The 20,364-nt window shown below is 43.7% G+C and overlaps 4 protein-coding genes across 6 annotated transcripts; 3 read left to right on the top strand and 1 right to left on the bottom strand.

Moving 5' to 3' along the window:
* Positions 1-670: 670 nt before the first annotated feature.
* On the top strand, positions 671-13,989 carry CG3277 (uncharacterized protein). The gene is made up of 15 exons (NM_134918.4): positions 671-1,406; positions 9,881-10,142; positions 10,289-10,391; positions 10,538-10,780; positions 10,846-11,029; positions 11,447-11,679; positions 11,745-11,785; positions 11,845-11,999; positions 12,058-12,097; positions 12,159-12,324; positions 12,383-12,537; positions 12,608-12,839; positions 12,903-13,029; positions 13,098-13,203; positions 13,298-13,989. The coding sequence occupies exons 2-15, from the start codon at positions 9,918-9,920 to the stop codon at positions 13,655-13,657; spliced, it is 2,370 nt and encodes a 789-aa protein (NP_608762.3). The 5' UTR covers positions 671-1,406; positions 9,881-9,917; the 3' UTR covers positions 13,658-13,989.
* On the top strand, positions 5,793-8,253 carry CG15406 (uncharacterized protein). The gene is made up of 5 exons (NM_134917.3): positions 5,793-6,070; positions 6,342-6,574; positions 6,645-6,775; positions 7,195-7,547; positions 7,603-8,253. The coding sequence occupies exons 1-5, from the start codon at positions 5,998-6,000 to the stop codon at positions 8,220-8,222; spliced, it is 1,410 nt and encodes a 469-aa protein (NP_608761.2). The 5' UTR covers positions 5,793-5,997; the 3' UTR covers positions 8,223-8,253.
* Positions 13,365-16,443, bottom strand: Fign (Fidgetin). Of its 2 annotated transcripts, NM_001273066.1 has the most exons (8): positions 16,319-16,443; positions 15,810-16,254; positions 15,541-15,683; positions 15,386-15,480; positions 15,028-15,317; positions 14,484-14,903; positions 14,119-14,255; positions 13,365-14,001 (listed from the first exon to the last, which is right to left on the bottom strand). In NM_001273066.1, exons 1-7 carry the CDS (start codon positions 16,375-16,377, stop codon positions 14,136-14,138), a joined length of 1,572 nt encoding a protein of 523 aa, NP_001259995.1. In that variant the 5' UTR covers positions 16,378-16,443; the 3' UTR covers positions 13,365-14,001; positions 14,119-14,135. The 2 variants fall into 2 exon arrangements, with proteins under 2 accessions (NP_001259995.1, NP_608763.2); NM_134919.3 differs by lacking the exon at positions 13,365-14,001 and having other exon boundaries at positions 14,047-14,255.
* A 372-nt stretch (positions 16,444-16,815) lies between these two features.
* Positions 16,816-19,712, top strand: CG8837 (uncharacterized protein). 2 transcript variants are annotated; one of them, NM_001298653.1, is made up of 7 exons: positions 16,816-17,016; positions 17,086-17,218; positions 17,376-17,608; positions 18,088-18,762; positions 18,879-19,082; positions 19,262-19,327; positions 19,387-19,712. In NM_001298653.1, the coding sequence occupies exons 2-7, from the start codon at positions 17,161-17,163 to the stop codon at positions 19,606-19,608; spliced, it is 1,458 nt and encodes a 485-aa protein (NP_001285582.1). In that variant the 5' UTR covers positions 16,816-17,016; positions 17,086-17,160; the 3' UTR covers positions 19,609-19,712. The 2 variants fall into 2 exon arrangements, with proteins under 2 accessions (NP_001285582.1, NP_608764.1); NM_134920.3 differs by having other exon boundaries at positions 17,089-17,218.
* The last annotated feature ends 652 nt before the right edge of the window (positions 19,713-20,364 follow it).

The following is a 20,364-nucleotide window of genomic DNA, read 5'->3' on the forward strand; positions in this document are numbered from 1 at the left end:
GTCAAACAAAGAACGACGAAAAACCAGTCAAACCAGTTTTTTTTTATGACTATGACAGTGCTCATCTGGTAGCTGCCCGCCACAATGTTTGAAGTAAATAATGCGTATATACTTTGTTTGCCAAAATCACCTAAATGCTGTGCTATTTTCTTAGAATTGTCTTTTCATCAACTTCAGAATTTGAAATAAAACGTTTTTCTGCGTTTACCATCTGGCAACTTACACCAAACATTCAAAAAAAAAAAGGCGTTAGCACATTTATCGATGCACCAAAACCCACCACTAAGCTGCAGCATTGCCATACTCGATTTTTAGTTACACCCAATGGCGGGAAAATTTAAATTCTTATTGTTAGAATAGTGTTAGTAGAGTTTCGACCATTTACTTTTTTTGTTAATATGAAAAAGGGGTTGCCTAAGTTCTTCTAATCTACAGTCTATCTTTCTTTTAACTAAACATGCTGAATTTAAGAGAAAAACTAATTAATTTCAAGAAGAATTTCTTATGAATACACCTCGATTTCCCATTTATCAGGCGCCGACCTTACCATTCCCACGCATCTGACGTCCGAAAAACAATGCGTGCAGTAGAGCTTTTGCGTAAAAGCTCGCAGTAAATGCAAACGCAAAGGTTGGCAGTCGGCAATTGTTATCATTCGGCCAAAAACGCTTGTTGCTTCAACTTGTCCCGGACTCCGTGTCGGCTACGTAACTTTTCGCACCTACCGGTTGAATTTCTGAATCGATTGATCGTCGTCTGCGAACGGATTTTGGCGCGGAACTCAAAGCAATTAAAATTCGAAATTGAATTAGTGATTAAATTATGCCTGCACGACAGGTAATGTGAACGGAAGGAAGAAATTAAAATTGATGCATAATATTTTTAGTGCAAGTTTGTCCAAAGTGCGTTCGGTGTTCCGCGTGAAAGAAGCGGAAACGGAAATTGAATAAATTGCAATGCAAATCATATGCATAAAGGGAGTGAGCCGTTAATTTTGGTGAAAAAGTGAAGGAAATCCTAAAAAATGCAAATCAAGTAGAATTCAAAATAAATATCCAAAGTGTAAACAAAAAGTGGAAATTGTTTGTGAAATAGATATTAATAAAAGCGTAAACGGACGAGCGGAAATATAATTATTTTGCAAATATCCCGCATAAGTGCCGAGTGTTGGAATATCCATTTCCCGCCCCCGAAAACCACCCAGTGTTTGTTTCTTTTATTTCTAAAAAATTATACAAATTCGACGAGTGAATGTTTACCGGCCAGTGGTCGGGGGAAAAACAAAGAGCCCGTAAGAGTGTTGGGCGTAAACAAAAACTTGAAAACTTATAATTATTGCCTGCGAGGCCATCAGCTGAAAAGTCAACAATTCGGTGGAGACTCGAGCGCAGAGTGAATCGCAAATGGTGAGTCCAAAGCAGAAGAATCCCATTTGATTGAGTTGGGTTCCTGGGCTTGAGCCTTCAAAGTTCTTGATTAGATAGCGGAGAAACCCTTGCTTTTTTTTATTTTTGGATGGCACACAAGCCCGCGGAATTTCTCGGAACTCCCCTAGTAATTTCTCATGTTCAGTGCATTACTTTTATCGTTCGTTATTGATGATCGCTCCAATTGTGGCGCAAACTGCGTAATTGATATTCCAGTTGACTCCGATCAATCTAGACGGGGCGATGATTTCTCACCCAGGTAATTGCCCCATGCCACGCCCCCTTTGGGGGACACCAAAATTGCTCTTTTCTGTGCGCGCTTGATGGCGGGAGGGGGGGGGGGGTACCTGGGGTAGGGGGTGTTTCAATTTTTTATTAGATTGTGCCATGGTTATTTTCGATTTCGATTTTTGGCTTGCAATTCTTTTTTTCGGCGCGGTAGCGGCCACTAAGTGATAAGCAAAGTGTCGCCATTTTCGCCCAGCATTTGTGATTGTGCGTCGTATATAGGCGCTATATATTATGTATATACTATATTCTGTCAGGCCAGTTACTCCACTAATTATTGAACTAAAAATTATCACACTGCTCTAGCATGCTAGCGCACCTGGCAGGGGTTCTCTCACCCCGTCGTTTTATTGCAGCTTAAAAGCATGTTATTTATTATTGAGAGCACGGTCAACAAAGGCGAAGGCAACAACACAAGTATAGTATCAATATATGTATATATACATATATACGCTATATGCCCTGCACATGATTAAGTAGCCCCATTTAATCTACTTAAACACGCGCCCCAATTGATAAATAATGGCAAAGACCAAATAGCGACATTTCTGGGCCCATTGCTTGGAAGTGAACAATTAGTCGGATTTCATCATTGTAATTCCCTGAACCCACAATTTTTTTAACTTTTGAGGGTGGGCACGAATTTGAGGAATATTTTTTTTTCAGGTGCTTAAAACTATTTGGCTTCAACCATTCGAGTGCCTTTGTTACTTATTTCATCAAAGCACAAATCTAAGTTTATGTACCCAAAGTACAAATTAAGTCCTTGAAGCCTTTTAAGCCGAAAATCCTTTTAATTTCCGAGAGAAGAACGATTAAAGAGCCATTGAAATGTAAGCGAAATCAAAGAGCCTTAAGTCCGAAATAAAAACATTGTGCAAATGAACGGCAAAGTTGAGTAAACAGAAAAATGGCGTTAATTTATGAGAGTTCCAAATATTAAAGTAATATTCTGCTTTTGGTACTTTAAATGTAACCTTCGGTTTTTAGTTTTTTTTTTTAGCTTTTTCGATCTGCCAAGCATTTGGCCATATGTTGAAATGAAACCATAGTGATTTCCAAAATAACTCAGTCCTGATAAATCGCAATTCACACAGATGTTTGCTAGCGTCATAACCGAGTTTTCTCTCTGATTTTTTGTTTTTGTCAAATTATTTTCACTTCGTGTGTATTTCGTGTACTATCTCACAAACACACTATGTATGCTTGTATGTATGCATATGTATAACGCCACTCGTCGCAGTATCTCATCAATTATTTTGCGAGTAGTTGCCATTGGATCCAGACATTGAAAGCTTTAAAGGCTCCCGCGTATAGCAAACAGTTCCAGGGACGACGAAACTCACAGCACTCGTGTTGCTGCTGAATGAGTAAATACTAATTACTCTGCCTAAAAGCCAAAACTAAAATCAGGCGTATTACAACCAAGTTCTATAAATAGTCAGGCTTAGATTTAAGCCATAAAGAGCAGCAACTACTAAGGGACTTTAGCATTTCTAAATATGAATTATAAATCATCCTAACACTGGCAATGTGGTTGTAAGAAACTTTACAATACTTTACAATACACAGATAAAGGCCATAAGGAAAGCAATTAACTAAGGGACACATTGGCTTTCCTGAATATAAATTATGAATGCGCCCAACACAGGCAAATCGATGTGGTTTTAAGTACCTTAGTATTGTAGAAAGGTAGCATGCATTTGACCTAAGCCCTGACCAATTGACCATTGGAAAGTTTTGGGCCAAAATTCGAGTTGTTTGGGTCTATGCACTTATGGCTGATATACATCGGCAATTAGGGGGATTTTCTAACTCGTGTTTTATGAACACATTTATGGACACTGGACCTCACCAGTTTGGTGGCCAGCGCACATTCATTCCCGGTTTAAAGTCCACTTTGGGGCACTTAAGGTTGTTTGCTGGCTTATCTTCCAAAGTCTGCGCAGAAATAGCTAACGAAGCCCCAAATTAGTTGTACATTACTTTATGAACCTCATATCACAGAAAATATTTTTGCAAGGCGCTACTACTGTCATATGTGCACACTTTGGCCTCGGCAACAGACAAATTTTTAGTTTTTGGCCTGCGGCCGTCGAAAGCTGTGTGTACTTTTTCCCATCGTAACCGGCAAACCAAAACAAATTGTTCAAGTTGCCGTGAAATGGAATACAAATTGAACTTATCAATAAATCGAGTGGGCGATAACGATTAGAAACAAAAAAAAAAAAAAAACAAAAAACAAAAAACCCGCAATGACGCGACCAAAATTCGAAGCGAGCCCAAAAACCCAAGAGCAGCAAATTTCTACACATACTCCTATCAAATGTGGGCCCCCAGTCTCAGGTGGAAAAAACAGCAGTGGAGATAAGGGCTTAAAGTCGTTCCCCTTGACAGTTGTATATTTTCCATTTGGCACCCCGACACGCAGCATATGGAAAGCAAAAGTATTGTAAGCCCGATCCTCACGAGATCGTAAGTAGTAAGTTATGTTGGCAGTGGCTGGCACTCAGTGGCTGGAAACTTATCAGTTGATTAAAATACAGGGCATTTAATTTACGAGTATCCCACGACTTGGTCTCGCCGTCCTCACCTTTGCCGGGCTTTAAAAGTCAGGTGGTTAGACAGAATCGAAATCAGGGCACCTACCTCACGTTGAAAGGCTGATATCCGTATCAGCACGCTTTATTTAAGGCTAACAATATCTGAAAATTCTGCGTATATAAGTATGGGCACACATACCACCTTACTTCTATTGATTGCCATGTTCTTTGCACTTATCACACTATATGAACATGTTTTAAAGTCCTCCCTTTCTCCCACAAGCCATTATCTGAACCGTGTTTACCGCCCTAAAATGATTTAAATGCGTCATGCCTGAAATGTGGGAGCAGTGAAGCCCCAAATGGATATATGTGCATACAAAAAAGTGCTGGTCATTCCGCTAAAGTGGACGTGATATTGAAAAAAAAAAACCATTGAGCCTGATCATAAAGGACCATTGCGATAATGGATTCGAATATGTTAAAATGCCATTCTTAAGGCCACACTCAGTGTTAACTAAACAATATATCTTATAAGTCGGCCACTATCAGGGGTTGTTGACAAATCAAAGTCCATACTAAATCATTAGGGCAATAAAATGGAACCAGTCAATCGATTCTTATCTACACGAAATGCAGTGCGTTATCATGGCCGTTATTTCCAAAAATCATGGCAATGTTATATGTATTTTCTCAATTTGTATTTTCCCCTTTGTGGGCAAGCTGAATTTATTTGTTTATGTTGCATGTTTGCGCATTGCATTCTGCTCTATGATCAAACATTTTCTGTTAGTATTTTTGTAAAAGTCATTTAAATTCCATTGCAATTGTCAGCAAATAAGCAACAAGCTCGGGCTTCATTTTATTTTGACCCTGGTCAGGTCAAATCGAAACTCACATACATATGTTTTCTCCCATTGTAAACTAATTCATCTCAGCAATGTGTTGAAATTACCTTTGCGAGCTGTTCTTTTTTGCGGCAGAAAAGTGTTGCCACGTGTGTGTTTGCATATAATAACAGTGTCACCCCGCCGTGTTTGCTTATCGTAATAGTGTTGCTCTTTTCTACATTGAGTGATGCCTTAAAAGCGCGCGTGTTTTGTTATTTGAACGATTAAATGGTGTTTGGAGTGCAAATAGGTGCGCGTAGGTCAGGGAATCTGCTGCAGAATCCAGGGAACATTAACTACAACTGAATCGTCACAACTGAATCTTCTCAACTGAAGCGAATCAACACATCGTGAACTTGGGATACAAACAGAAGGGCGAACAGACGCCAAGCGAATCCGGAAGATTTACTGATGTGTGCCGAGTATTACGGAGCAACAGCTCTGGGCAGCGGGCACCACCCACCTAGACAAGCGGTATGACGGATCCCGTAATCTGCGGCTGCCTGCGGACTCCCAAACTGCGTAATCGTTGGCAGATTCTTAGATGAAATAGTAGATGTTTACCCATAGATTTAGATATGGATTCGGTATAAAGGGGGCATCGCCGCCTATTTCACAAGCCATTTTCGTAGTAAAGCTACTCCGTTGAAGTCAACGCGGAACAACCAAGGATACAGAGCATGGAAAAAGGACATTTGAGCAGGAAGTTTACACGCAAGTGCTTTAAGGCAACCTAGGACCATCTTTACACCCAGGCTCTCCAACTGTGATATACGAGATTGAAGGATTTAGCCGTAGACGTTATAAGTCATAGAATAATTAAATTAAATCGCACGGACTACCGCCAGAATGCTGATCAGCATATTCAAATCGGGCATCTTCCAGTGGCAGTACCGCCGCCAACTGCTGGTCTCTTTGAGTGGTATGTTAATGAAGATAATACGGATTTACAGCTCAACTGGGAAGTGAAAAGTTTTGAATCCATATCCATGTCAGGTTGTGGACAAAGAACTTTTCTCAAATGCGATTTGCAGCGGCCATGGCAACCAAGTTTCCCCAAAGTCGACACAAAGTTGACGGGTGAAAATTAAGTTTCCAATTTCACGTGTGTGCCTATGCAAATGAGGCACTTGAGCTGTCGATTCGCCCTCCAGAGATGATGATGTCATGTGCTGATCTGAATGTTCTTGTAGCCACTCTGATAACCTTCTGCCATGGCATCGCCCTGGGCTGGTTGTCGCCCATGCTGCCAAAGCTGCTCTCCCCACAGGAGACGCCACTCTCCTTTTACATTGACGTGAACGAGGCCTCCTGGCTGGGAGCAGTCATTAGCATCGGTGGCATAAGCGGAAACTTCTCGTTTTCCTATCTGATGAACCGCTTTGGCCGAAAAGTGTCGATTTACGCCCTCGCAGTGCCGCACACGGTGAGTTTTCGCGAACTTTTTCGATGGTAACTGGCATCTCATGTGATTCTCCCTCCCTTGCATACCCAAGTGCATTTGGTTCCTGTTCTATTTCGCCCAGAGCATCGAGTGGCTCTATGTGGCCAGGGTGTTTGCCGGCCTAACTGGCGGCGGCATGTTTGTCGTCTTACCCATCTTCATTGGCGAAATCGCCGACAATAGGTGAGTGAAAGTGAAAATATTGCATTTGCGTTAGAAAAGTGTCATTAAAAGGAGGAATTTTTAAAAGATATCCGTTGCAGAGGCAGACAATTGAGTTCTGATTTTTTTTTACTATACCAAAACCTTTGTTCCTTGTCTCTGCAACATGTCGTATACGGAATTTCATATAAGCCAGTTTTTGTATGCATCGCCATTGTCCTTGGATAATGGATCTTTTTTATAATACTCGTACCATGACATGACAGGTGAAAATATTAATTTTAACATAACAACTGGCTTTTACCAAGTTCTATTTTAACATTTTTGACGACCAAAAAAGTAAACTTCAGCTAAACACCTTTGGGTTTGTGTGGCTTCAAAGGGAATATATCTAAATTAAATTTCGACAGATAATAGTTTTTTTTCACAAAACCCACCAGCATTCGAGGTCGCCTGTGCTCCTTTTTTACGCTCACCATGAACACGGGCATAATGGTGGGCTTTGTGGTGTCCTCGCACATCGCCTATCACGTGATACCCTGTGCCGTCGTTGGACTGCCCGTGCTGTACGTGCTCCTGGCCACGCGATACCCGGAGCCACCGCAGCAGTTAATCAGGTGGAAGCGCGAGGAGGAGGCCGAGAAGTCACTAAGGTACTATCGCCGCTGCGACGGACCCAATGTTTCCAAGGAGGAGGAGCGAGCTTATCAGAAACACTTCGACGAAATGCGGCTGGCCATCCAACAGCAAAACAACGACACTGACGACAATGGCCTCTCAATGTCCGATTTCCGTAAGAGGTTTTCCGAAAAACACTCGAATGCATACTTAGATCCACATCCTTGCAGTCACCAAGCGCTCCTTGAAAGCCCTGGCCACGGGATTAGTTTTGATGGTAGCCAACATCTTCACGGGCACCTTCGCCTTCAACAACTACATGTCCAACATCTTTGATGCCGTGCACACTCAGCTGGATCCGAATACGAACACCATTATTATTGGAGCAGTGCAGATCCTGGGCACGCTGGCCAGCATATACTTGGTGGATCGCTATGGGCGCAAGATCCTGCTGATAGTGTCCTGTGCAGGCAGTGGCATCGGAACTTCCGCCTTTGGACTGTACGCCTTCTATGCGGAGGAGCAGAAGGTGGACCTATCGGCCTTCTCCGCCTGGCTGCCCGTCACCCTAATGGCCTTCATCATCTTCATTGCCAACGTGGGCGTTATCTCGGTGACGATGGTGGTTTTGGTGGAGATCCTGCCGCAGAAGATCCGCGCGGTGGCCACCAGCTTCTGCCTGGGCTGCCTCAGTTTCTTCGCCTTCGCCTCGCTGAAGACTTTTCCACTGATGATGTTTCACCTGGGTCTGGCGGCTACCATGTGGTTCTGTGCCGCCGTCAGCGTCATTTGTCTGTTCTATGTGGTGGTCTGCCTGGAGGAGACCAAGGGTCGCTCCATGTATGACTAATTACGCGCGGAATAAAGTTCAGATAGTATGGAAGTGGAGCGTGTTTTTCTCTGGTCTGGGAGGGTATTAAACCAAAACAAAGCACCGGCTGGAAACAGAAGCCGCGGGAGGAGCACCCAATAAAATAGCGCAGCAGACAGGGCTTGATTTATGACCCCCACACTAGCCACCTGTCAACAGGCTCGTTGGCGGTTTTATTCACCAGCACTCGACATAATCCCCTCCAGCGTCGGATGAATGGGACATGTGCAAGTGCTATGGAAATCTTTGGAATTTTAAAAGCTCTTCCAGCTACATGACAAAATTTGAAAGGCGGTTAAGTTATTTATTTAATTTGCTCCGTATCCTTTAAACAAGCGTCACTATCAATTAAGGAGCTTAACTCGAAGAGAAAACATAGTTCTCAGTAAGCTGAAATATCATTTAGAACTTAAGTGAACTCAATGTGTTTTTTTAGTCTACTATTTTCCCAAATTACTTTCAAATCCATGTTATCTTGGAGTAGGTCGTTGCTTTTCAATATTAAGAAGAGGCATAAATATCAAGAACCTGCCAAATCACCACGATTGCGATTGTCTACCGATGGTTATTTATGATTGTAAAAAAAGAAACGAAGGGGGAAATAATTCACAGATATTGCGGGGATGGGATCAAAGTATATATTTAAGTTCTATCAACATGACTCTTTATAATTGATGAATAAATATTTATTAAATATTTTATTAAATATTTTCCAATGATACGCATCGCTTAACTATGGAAATGGCTTTCTTTGATGTATTGAATTTAAGCTTTAAATTAGCAGAGTTGTAAGCCCCCTAATTATTTTACAAAAGTCCAGCAAATATTGTGAAATGTATACAATCGAGAAAATCGATATTAGTTGAAACCCATCTGGAAATGGAGGTGGCGGTCAACTTGTAAAGTTTTCCAATTGTCCGGTCCCTTAAATGTCATTTGCCCAGCGAAAAGAGGTTTACATATCGCTGTTTATGGACAAAATGGTAATTGATAAGAAAGTGGGTGCACGTGCTCCCTTAACGTGCAATCACCTGAAGAGGTATCGCTTTTTGCTGTTTAGTAAACAACCTTTTCTGAGTGCCGCCGACTATTTTAAGCATTATTCTTACTTTTTTAGCTGCTATTTTGCTTAGAACAAGAGGCAGTTACTGGTGCAAACGTTTGGCCGGGGGAAAAACTCTGTATAATTAGTTTGGCTTCGAATTGTGGGTGTAATTATAGCGCAATTTCAAGTAGTTCTTGCCGTTCTGCAAATTTCGACGAAAAAATTAAATGTATACGACCCTAATTTGGATCCATTTGTTTAGCTCCATCGCCCCACCTGTGCACTTTCCATTCCTGTTTACAGAGGTATTAGGTAACCTAATTTGTGTGCGCATTTCGGAGTTCATGGGAGGACAACATGGCAAAGGTCACGTTGTGCGAAAAAATAAGCTCCAAATGGATCGTGTGTGTCATCACAAATCGATTAATTAGAGGGAAAATGAAACATGTATCCTGTGAATGGCTTGGTTAGTGCAATTAATTATAATCTTTTTACAGAAAGCGACTCAAAAACCGAAAGGATTTTCCAATCGATGGTTTCTTATAAAAAAAAGATAGACAAATAGATAACATAGTATTTCATTCTGTTGCAGTGAACGCCGTCAACTATGAGGAAACTTGGCCAGCAGAATGCATCATTCGACCAAAGTACCGAGTAGGATTGTGCTGATTCTCCTGCTGGTGCTAGTACGCAATGCCGTTGGTCAGGCTCCCAGGGAAAACGCCACCAATCCCACTCTGATATCCCTGGTCCGGAGCTCGGAAAAGGAACCGGAGCAGATGGAGTCGCATCGGTATGTTACCGGCTTGTCGGAACCTATAGCAATGGAACCCTTAACAAGGATGCGTCTAAACGTGAGTACAACCGAAGGTTTCAGACATGTCAGAGAATATTATACAAATCACCTTGAGAGATTTATTCCAGACCGAGCATTTTGAATTACTAACTGTGCTCTTAAGTAGCTGGTATCTACTATTTCTAAATTTGTACAATTTTTTAGCCCAATCCTGATGGCGAAATCACAGAGCTGACCACAAATGTCACGCTCTACATGGAGAAAATACCACGCCTACAGGTGCGATGGCAGGATAATTTGCCACAAGGTGAGTCTATGTCCTTAATGCTACTTGTATTTAGTGAGTAGCCTGTAAGTTCTGAAAGTATTTAGGTGTTCAACTTAAATACTGGTACCAAATATAGTGGAAGCAAAGGTAATTCTTTCTAAAACTGGGAACTACTATGCTTTTAGGCACTTCGTACAATGTTCTTGTAAGCGCGGTGAACAACAGTCGTTGTCCGGATGCGCCGTGCAGCGAGTACGGAATCAAAGAAAAGAATGCATCTGCGGAGACCCACTCCGTCAACCTGCCCGTTAATCCCAATCTGAACGTGGAGTCCGTGGACTGCAACTACATGTTCGGCTGCCAGTACCAGGTCATTGTGGAGACATCCAACGCGATGGTCAGAAGATCTGCTCGCGTCTACATTCCACGTAAGTGCCCTCCTTAAGGGTGTGAGTTCCTTCCTTGTGATGACTTCTATCCGTAATTCCAACAGAGTGCTTAGAGGGCAAGTGCTCTTGCCAACTGGCGCCCACTCCGCCAAAGGTCCTGGCCGTGGCCAAAATGCTTAGCAACGAGACCATCAGCATCAATCTCTCGATTCTGGCCAGCGAGCTGTTGCGCAAGGAACAGGACTCCCATCTGCACGAGACATTGAGGACATATAAAATGCAGCTGAAGTGAGTAATCTCAGCGGGGTTGTAATTTAATCAAAAATCCAATCTATCATAATCCCAATTAACACGAGTTATTGAAATTACTGCGCTAAATGCAATGACGTTTTCCACTGAAGCTCGAAAATTAAATTTTAAATTTTACATGATTACAAAGTACACAAAATCAGTCAATCAATTCTATGCAAATTGCAACAACATATCAATACATCGCTTTTGCTTCAATTTCAATAGAATCCTGAAATTGCATTGCCGTCCTGTATGGAATGCCATGCATTTTTGAACTTACATGGCATTTAATTAAATGACAACTGCAGGGAAATACCTGGCGTCAACAGTTTGTCCACTTAAAAATGTACTCCCAATAAGAGATTAAATTGTGAAATAATAGCTATAACTAAGCTAATAGCATTCAAATTACAGAATCAATGAGGAGACAAACCCATCGCTTCCCTGGGGCGGGGTACTGAAGCATCTGATGACCCGCGTCTACAAACTCAGCGAACTTAACTTCAGGGCAACTCCCAAAGGATTCGAGGGCGTAATGAAGTTGGGACTGGGCACGCAACTCAAGGAGAAGGCTTCCCTCAGCCTGCAGGCTGTGATTATCGATCCTACGGGCTGCGAGGGACCACGCAGTGTAACCAAGGTGCCAGGTGAGTAAATTTCACACCGGAAGGTAATTTTCTTTACCTAAAATGTTAATTTTCCATATGAAAAGTGCCTGCAAATCCTGTGCTGCTAACAGAAGGCGATAGTGTGGTAAGCCAGGATTTAATGTCCGTATACGCTCCGACTATTCCCTATTGTTTCATGTCCAGAGCAACTCCATAATTGTGATGAGCGCCATGCTGATTGCCATTATCCTAGCTGGCCTGATTATGCTGCTTCTTCGTCGCCGAAGAGCCAGGACAACGGCCAAGCTGCGCAAGCAGGAGCAGATCTACATCCAGACCTTCGCCACCTCCGCCATAGAGTAAGTAGAGGGAGCTATGCTTGATGAAGCTGTTAGTAGATGTACTCCTTCATTTCAGAATGGAGGACAATGTCAACTACGTCGACAAGTATGTAGAGGTAAGTCACTAGAAAATCTTAAAAATCTGAATCCTAGCCAACTATCCAACTATCCATTCAGAAGTCACAGGTCCTGGGACTGGCAGACATTTTCGAAGTTCCCCACTCGGCCATCCAAATTGGCCGGATGTTGGGCGAGGGAGCCTTTGGCCAGGTGCACGAGGCCACTGCCATCAACTTGCGCCGGATGAGGGGCACCACCATCGTAGCAGTGAAGCAACTGAAACGTGAGCAAAACTCGATAGTTCAATTGGATGAATCCAGAGCGAAAACGTTTTTTTTTAGCCAATCCCAAGGCGGATGAAGTGGCTGAGTACCTGGCAGAGATCGAGATGCTCAAGGGCGTGGGCACTCACCACAATGTGGTCTCTTTTCTGGGCTGCTGCACCATTAAGCCGCCATATCTGATGATAATGGAATACGTAAACAAGGGAAACCTGGTAATTTGAATGATATTTATACATTCAAAGTCATAACAATCAATGAAAACTGACTTTGCTTTCCCTTTAGCTAAGCTATTTGCGAACTGTGCGTAAGGAGGCCAGCAAACTGAGGAACAGAAACGCCAACTACACTTCCTGCAGGCCGATTATGACCAGGACCAACAGCACGTCCTCGCCCAAGTCACAAAGCGTGAACTACATCGAATTGAAGGCGTCCAGCCAGACCATTGAAATGCCACAGGAGGACTCCACTGCTCACATGAATGGCATTCGGCAGCCTCATCCCTCCTTTGCCGAAAGTAAGCTTGTAGCACTGGGACTAACTAGTTGGGCAAAGTCAGTGAATGAGAATCTAATTTCAGCCACTTACACCATTGTCGAGGACGAAGATGCATTCGAGTACATATTGGATAACAAGGAATTGCACAATTTCGCCCTGCAAATTGCCAATGGGATGCGTTTCCTGGAAGAGCAGGAAATAACGCACCGGTATGATCCACTACCAGCAACTCTGTGATAACTAATATATAACTTATAACTTATCATCCCATTTAAAGCGACTTGGCTGCACGCAACGTGCTTATTGACAGCAATAAGACCCTTAAAATTTCAGATTTCGGCCTTTCCAGGCACGGAATTTACACGAACACAAGGACCCGAAAGGTAAGCTAGTTAGATACATTACTCTAGGTATTTCCTCAACGTAAGAACTTGAAGTAAATAGTTCAGGACTTACATTGTTTATCTCTTCGCTTAGCTCCCTCTTCGATGGCTGTCCATTGAGGCGATTCGCGAAAATGTCTATTCCAGCAAGAGCGACATCTGGGCCTATGGCGTAGTGCTCTGGGAGATCGGCACCCTTGGCGCCTCGCCATATCCGACGATCAGCAACGACGAGCTAATACCATTCCTGATGGCTGGCAATCGCCTCGAGCGTCCAGAGATCTGCACTCCGCAGGTGTACACCATCATGCTGCAGTGCTGGCTTGAGGAGCCCGAGGAGCGACCCACCTTCGACGCCCTGTACAAGGTGCTCAGTCCAAAGACTACCTACGTGGACATCAACAGTCTGAGTGATGATTACGTCTTTCCGCCGATCAGTGAAAATAGGGAATAAGCTCGCGTAGACCTCCTCCTACTGAGAATATACTTTATATGTCCTCAATCGTTAGTTGCTAGTTATGGAACGTCCTTGTTCGTTAATTGTTATACGATTATCCGAAGTGTACAAATATCTCCGTCTGTGTGTGCATAATGCAGAGTTTAAAATGTGCCGGAACAAAGTTTGAATTAAGTACAACTTGAGTTAGTGTTTAGTCAGTAGGCTTTAGATTGTCGGCACAGTGTCGGTATAACTTTACGTGCGAAGTTTTCCAAGCTGTGTACACATTAAGGTAGTTAAGGACATTAAACGGACTTCACAGTCTGTCACAATCCGTATACGAACGTAATTTTGATGTGCTGTGAGATTTAAACGATGGAAATATATTGAAATTAATTGTATTTCATATTTTATTGTTAGTCTTTATTAAGCGTTTATTCGTTACTTCAGAGTATTAATAAAATTCAAAAGATTACCGTTTCTCTGTCTGTTTTTAATGCCGGACGCCGTATATTTCATTCCAGGCTTCAAATTGTTTGCAGTCCTCCGAGGAGACGCTTTTAGATATAACACGCAAAGCCTGCTTGAAATCATCCATAGTTACGGCAGGCAGCTAAAAACATAACAATAATAAACAAGACATAAATATCCCCACTATTTAAAGTCGCTTTGGCTCAACGAAGCGATAATTTTGTTATTGGATGTGCAGATTCACGGAATTTAATAAGTATCCTTATTCCGCCTGAAAAATTCCCAGCACGGTCCAGGTACTTTCTTTGTATTCAATTTTGAGCGACTAGTGCACGACATAATTTACAAGCAAGTAAACAACAGTGCATACCTGATGCGTTTCTATGACCTCCATTTGGTCAGGTGTCAAGGAGCGAAGGGGAGCCATGGATGCATAGCGGCAAAGCGTATCCACATCAGCTCCAGAATAGCCATCGGTAAGCTCTGCCAGCTCGATTACTTGCCTAACATCTAGGTTGTGCTTCACCTGATGAATTAACTTTTCTATGATTTTCTGGCGTGCTTCCCTTGTGGGTAAGGGAACGTACAGACGCCTTACAAATCGACGGCGCACAGCCTCATCCAGTTCCTGCGGTCGGTTGGTGGCTCCTATTACCAGCACTCGTATTTCCTCATTACTAGCGGCACCGTCCAAGTGAATGAGAAACTCGTTCTTCAGGCGTAGAGTGCTCTCGTTTTCGTTCGCAGAACGTTTGGACAGCAGGGAATCGACCTCGTCTATGAATATTATCTGAAAGGCATAACAAGTTTATTAGCTACAAATTGCAAGTCAGTTTAGTAAAGTTATCTTGCAAAATCTATTAGGTTAATTAAGGTTTAAAAATGGTGAAATGCTCGTGAAATGTTTCACCTACAGCCGGTTGATGTGCAGCGGCCACGGCAAACAATGTCTTCACCAGCTTCTCGGCATCGCCGACCCACTTTGAGGTCAGGCTGGACGGATTAATGCTAAAGAACTTTGCCTTTGCCTGGGAAGCAATACTCTTGGCAATGAGAGTCTTGCCTGTGCCAGGTGGACCGAACAAGAGAACGCCTCGTGGTGGACACCGCACTCCTGTGAACAAGTCGGGCCGCCGGAGTGGCATAATAATGGCTTCTAGGAATGTGGATTTTGCAGATTCCAGACCGGCAATATCTTCCCAAGCTGAAATCGGTGAACAGGAATTTTATGAACAGAACGGCCAGAGGGACCCTGTTTAATTACTACCATACCGACAGGCTTGAAATCGTGCATGCTTTCGCCGAGAATGTGATCCACCATCTTGGAATCCAAGTGGGCCAATGCGGGTGGTATGCTGCTGCTCCGTCTGTAGGGAATTGGATACAATGAAATATGCTAGGCCTGTGAATAATTGCACTTTTCTCACGAGCTGGTGGAATTATCATTTTGCGCAACGGGCGAGACGAAGTTCGAGCTCACAGTTCGCTTGCCACCCAGCGTTTTTTTCCTGAAGTTCATCATGCCGGTTGGGACTGCATCCACTTCGCTTGTCGCCTGTCGATTCTTTTTCTGCAATATTGGAAAATAAAGCCCATAGAGTTTCACCTAAAACGCTTTAAAGTGCTAGTTCTAGGAAAATGTATTCTAGGTCTTCAGAATCCGTCGTCCAGAGTGTCCATCTCGCCTCAAACAAACCTTTAATTCGTCCATGATTAGTTGCTCCCGGGCAGTGCGAAAGCCAAAGCCGCTTTGGGATGAGCTCTCTGACGAGTACTGTTGCGCATCTATCTTCTTTGTGGAATTATTCCTCGACTCCGGGAACTGCCCCTCCGGTCTGCTCTTAACGGCCTGTTGGACCGGGTACGTGCTTGAAACTTCCAGCGCCGGAGCCTGCAGATCACTGGAGGCCATCTCTGTTTGCTGGCAGCTCTCGTAGAAGCCCCTACACTCTGGCTCAAAAACTGAGTTGTGGGGCATCTCGAACAAGTAGCCTGCATGGGTAATCCCTCGTTTAGTCCTGCGACTCATAGTTATTTTTTTCTGACAGCGCTCCTTCATCGCCTTCTCCATGCTTTCGCAAGCCTGCAGCCTAGCATGGTGATCCTTGAGCGCAGCAAAGTGGATGGACTCGCTGCTGGATCTGAAGTGAGACATGTGAGTCCTTTAGGATTTCAGGTAAGAATAATATGTAAAATTAATGCTACCTGGTTTGCTGGCATATGAGGAGCAGCTTGGAACGCCACGAACTCTGTTCGTCGCTCATGTTTTAGCAATTCTGTTTACAACGTTCTGTTTAGTTTTTGAACAAAATTAAAAAGTAAAACTCCCGGCAAATACAGCAATCATCTGTTTAGCCAAGTTTCAGCCAAGATCGCTGGTATCGTTATCGATATACTGTTACAGCATGTTTCCACTTGTTTGCAGTACTTCCAATCGTTAATCAAATTGTAAGCAAATCGTTATCACATGTATTGTGGTTATCGAGTTCAAAATTAAAATAAACTTTAAGATTATTTATTTTGTTATTTATGCTCGCTTTGTATATTCATTTTTATATTTTTTAGCTTCTTTATGCTTTTTCTCTTTAGCCTTTCAGTTAAATTGTTTCTTCCAATTAATGTTCAATTGCCTTCAATTGGTTCGCTTCTTTTTAATTAAAAAGCATTGTGTGCCACCCTCAGATTTCACTATAAACAAAACTAGCTGCCACGGCAGACGTCCTCAGATCTTATCGCCAAATCGTTCTGTATGCTCACGTTGGGCAAATATATATCTGCATATTGCTCATCCCGGCCATCTCAACTACACGAAAACACGTCCGGACACAGTCTACGGCCGTTTCGTGGCCGGTGGATAGGGTTCAACTGGTGGCGCATAGTAGCGTTGTTATCTCTGGACGAGGGTTAGATAAAGGCACCGATGCCATGCCCATAAATACCCCACAGCATCCATTAACTGATTCTCATTTCAGCAGTCAGTGCAGTGAATTGCAGGTGTTTTCCCCCAGGTTTCCTCATTGGATTTTGGATACAGAAGCTATATAAAAATGTGCCTGCCCAAAAGAGTGGGTGGTCCGGCCATCCAGAGTGTTGCCACGGCTTTAGGTGAGCTTCACAGGATTGACTCTTGCTTTAAGAGAAAGAAGTAGTTTCAGCACAAATTGCATACTAATATTAGTATTAGTTGGCCACTAGATGTGCGCTCTACTCTCTCTGTACGTAATAAAATGCTCCAATGTTTTTTTTTTTTACCCCATTCCAGGCAACATTCTCTGCTTTAACTTTGGCCTCATGTTTGGGATTACTCCGGCGCACATGACGCTTTACGAGTCGGAGGAGAGGACCCCGTTGAACCAGGCCACCGATCCGGCGGGAACTGCATGGCTGACGGGATACCTCTTCCTCAGTGCCGCCTTGGGAGCCCTGGTCTCCGGATTCCTGGCCCTGAAAATCGGGCCCAAGTCAGTGCTCCTCTGCTCTGGCCTGCTCCAAATTGTGAGTAAAATGTGAAACTAGAATGGGAAGGGGGCATGTGAAGGCCAGGGGTAGGCGGACGTCAGTATTAACATCAATTCCTACACACATGGTTCGTTGAATCGGAAAATTTGCATGTATATCGACATTTTTTTGTACAATGTGTGGAATTTAAATTAACAGTGTGTCGCATTTTTTGAAGTGGAAGAGAACACTGTTAGAAAAATTTTATAGTGAATTGTAAATATCTCCATATATTTAAAAGACGCATGACCTAGTACAAGACATATTAAATTGCCCCATTAAATTCACGAATATATTCCAATACAGGAAGAAACTTATAGTTGTGATGTCTAAACATCCAAGTCAAAGCATAAATTTAAATTTAAATTCATGTGAAAGCCAGTAAAATTATTTATCTTACTAAGTATTTAAATCAGTGAACGGAAAATATTCGACTTTTTCATGGAAATAAAACTGAATACCACAACTCCTTCCAGTCGGGTTGGGCCTGCATCCATTTTGGCTACGACATCGTGCACATCTACGCCTCCCGTTTGTTTGCGGGCGTGGCATCCGGTGCCGCTTTTGTAGTGCTTCCGATTTTCATCAACGAAATTGCCGAGTCGCGCGAAAAGGCAGCCCGCCTAACATTCACCATTGAGCTGTGGCGCACGCTGGGCATCTTGATTGGATTTGTCCTGGGCTTCTATGTGCCCTACGCCTTCGTGAACATCGTCGGCTGTGCGGTGTCCTTTGTGTTCACCATGACGTTCCCCTTCGTCCAAGAGAGCCCCCACTACTATCTGCGCAAGAACAACATGGCCAGCTTGGAGAAGTCGCTGCGCTGGTATCGCGGCATCCGCGACATCGATGATCGCGAGAAGCCGGAGTATCTCAGCGAGCTGAACGAGTTCCACGCGGAACTGAGGAGCAGGGACAAGAACGTGGGCTCCACGCCAATGTCGCATGGCTATATCATACGGCTGACTTTCGTCAGCTTCCTACTGACCGTGTGCGCCAAACTGAGCGGCGTGTTCGTGGAGCTCAACTACGCTGCCGACTTTCTCGGCCGCACCGGCTATTCCACGGAAACCAATTACGTGGTTTTGGCCAGCGCCCAGTGCGCCGGAGCGCTCCTCGCGCGGCTCGTTGGTCCGCGTTTGCCGCGAAAGGTTGGTGTGCAATTAAATCACAATGTAGTGAACATGATTAGATTCATGCTTGTTGAATTCTTGCATCAAGAACACCCTTAACACTGCTCACCTTCAATTCATTTCCCCTTTTGCAGCTCCTGCTGTGCCTCTCCTCGCTCTTTGCTGCGGCGGCAGTCATTGCATTGGCTCTATTCAAGGCTTACGGACATCTTTGGCTGCTGGGCAACTGGGCAGATCGGTATCTGCCCATTATTCTGCTGGCCATTCAGCTGGCTCTTGTCAGCTTTGGCCTTTATCCCCTGGCCGCAGTCGTTAGCAGCGAAGTTCTGCCCACGAAGGTAATCCATTAGGATATTACTATGTCTTGACTTGGCAAACTGCCTTTAGGAAACTATGTACATTTGTGTACCACCACCCCATTATGTAAAGCCACCGTGTTAAGTTCAATTAGACTAAAGCGTTAATTCTAAATTTAACACCTGCTGTTAGCATTTAATTGACTGCAATCCCCTTACAGCTCCACGACTTGCTCTACTCATTGGCATCCGCCGTTTCGTGGCTTCTGCTCTTCGGCATGATAGAGGTGGGTGTACCCGAAGTGAGTCCCTGCGGAAGGAGTCTATTAACGCGGATTATTTGCAGGCATTCAATGCGGTTAAGGCCACAATTGCCCCCGGGCTGCTTCTCTATCTGTGGGTCTTTGCCGGAGCCTCAATATTCGTGGGTCTTATCTCGCTGCCACTTCTGCCGGAAACCCGCAATCGTCGTCCTTCGGCGGTGCAGCGGGAACTGGGCTATGTGGACGATGGCGGAGTGGCCAAGGGATCGGCGGTTACGAACGGACACATCGCCACGCACATCTAAGAGGCTCGAGAAATCCCTCCTATTAGCTTTACCAACGATATTAGTAACGAATTTAGTCTTAATACGCCCCACAGCACTTATTTAATAAACAAGTAATAAAAAATAAAGCACTTTCCAGCTCTTATTTCTCCAAGTGATGCTGCTCACCGCATTCCACCCACAAAAGTATGCAACGAATTGCTTGGATCAGATGATTAATTCGTGATTACTCATCCGGCTGGCAACGGCAAGATCCGGAATCCAAAAGAGTTATATGTCGCGCACGTCACTTGAGTTCTGAGTTACCAGCTTTATCTCTTACCCCGAATCTTGTTGTTTGGCCACGGGTCTTATCTGCCTTACGGTCTTTGGCCATATACATTTACCCCAAGGGGGGAATAACTTGTGATAAAACTTACGGTCAGTGGGCTTCGCCTGCGATTATGTGGAGAAGTCTGAAGAGGTAGCATTCGGTACACGTGTAACTACTGAAGACAGCGAGGAAGTTCATTTCATGTCAACTCATCCGAGTTGAGCCCCTGTCTCATGCTTTGTGTACAATCTAATCAAAGTTATACTCCAGGCCAATAAAAGAGGATGAGTTTACCACTTGTTGCTCCTCATATTTAAATATGTCTCTATTTGCATTGGGTGCATTGAGGGAATTTGGGAATTTCACGGCGCCAATCTCACCGAAACACGCATCATTCTTGCGTGGAAATGATCCCATTTAATTCGCAGCAGCCTCTAATCCAAATTTACGCGTTTACGGACGAC

This window comes from Drosophila melanogaster, chromosome 2L, assembly GCF_000001215.4.
Source record: "Drosophila melanogaster chromosome 2L".
Classification (NCBI taxonomy): Eukaryota; Metazoa; Arthropoda; class Insecta; order Diptera; family Drosophilidae; genus Drosophila; species Drosophila melanogaster.

What these genes read in the sequence shown, in the direction of transcription:
- CG8837 (NM_001298653.1), top strand. Translation starts at nt 17,161, where the DNA reads ATGTGCCTGCCCAAAAGAGTGGGTGGTCCGGCCATCCAGAGTGTTGCC. An exon ending in GAGTGTTGCCACGGCTTTAG is followed by an intron (nt 17,219 to 17,375) that starts GTGAGCTTCACA and finishes ACCCCATTCCAG; the next exon opens with GCAACATTCTCTGCTTTAAC. An exon ending in TGCTCTTCGGCATGATAGAG is followed by an intron (nt 19,328 to 19,386) that starts GTGGGTGTACCC and finishes GATTATTTGCAG; the next exon opens with GCATTCAATGCGGTTAAGGC.
- Fign (NM_001273066.1), bottom strand. Translation starts at nt 16,377, where the DNA reads ATGAGCGACGAACAGAGTTCGTGGCGTTCCAAGCTGCTCCTCATATGC. An exon ending in CTCATATGCCAGCAAACCAG is followed by an intron (nt 16,255 to 16,318) that starts GTAGCATTAATT and finishes GTCTCACTTCAG; the next exon opens with ATCCAGCAGCGAGTCCATCC. An exon ending in GCACGATTTCAAGCCTGTCG is followed by an intron (nt 15,318 to 15,385) that starts GTATGGTAGTAA and finishes CACCGATTTCAG; the next exon opens with CTTGGGAAGATATTGCCGGT.
- CG15406 (NM_134917.3), top strand. Translation starts at nt 5,998, where the DNA reads ATGCTGATCAGCATATTCAAATCGGGCATCTTCCAGTGGCAGTACCGC. An exon ending in ACTGCTGGTCTCTTTGAGTG is followed by an intron (nt 6,071 to 6,341) that starts GTATGTTAATGA and finishes ATGTTCTTGTAG; the next exon opens with CCACTCTGATAACCTTCTGC. An exon ending in CCCTCGCAGTGCCGCACACG is followed by an intron (nt 6,575 to 6,644) that starts GTGAGTTTTCGC and finishes TGCATACCCAAG; the next exon opens with TGCATTTGGTTCCTGTTCTA.
- CG3277 (NM_134918.4), top strand. Translation starts at nt 9,918, where the DNA reads ATGCATCATTCGACCAAAGTACCGAGTAGGATTGTGCTGATTCTCCTG. An exon ending in TGCTCGCGTCTACATTCCAC is followed by an intron (nt 10,781 to 10,845) that starts GTAAGTGCCCTC and finishes TAATTCCAACAG; the next exon opens with AGTGCTTAGAGGGCAAGTGC. An exon ending in CGAACACAAGGACCCGAAAG is followed by an intron (nt 13,204 to 13,297) that starts GTAAGCTAGTTA and finishes CTCTTCGCTTAG; the next exon opens with CTCCCTCTTCGATGGCTGTC.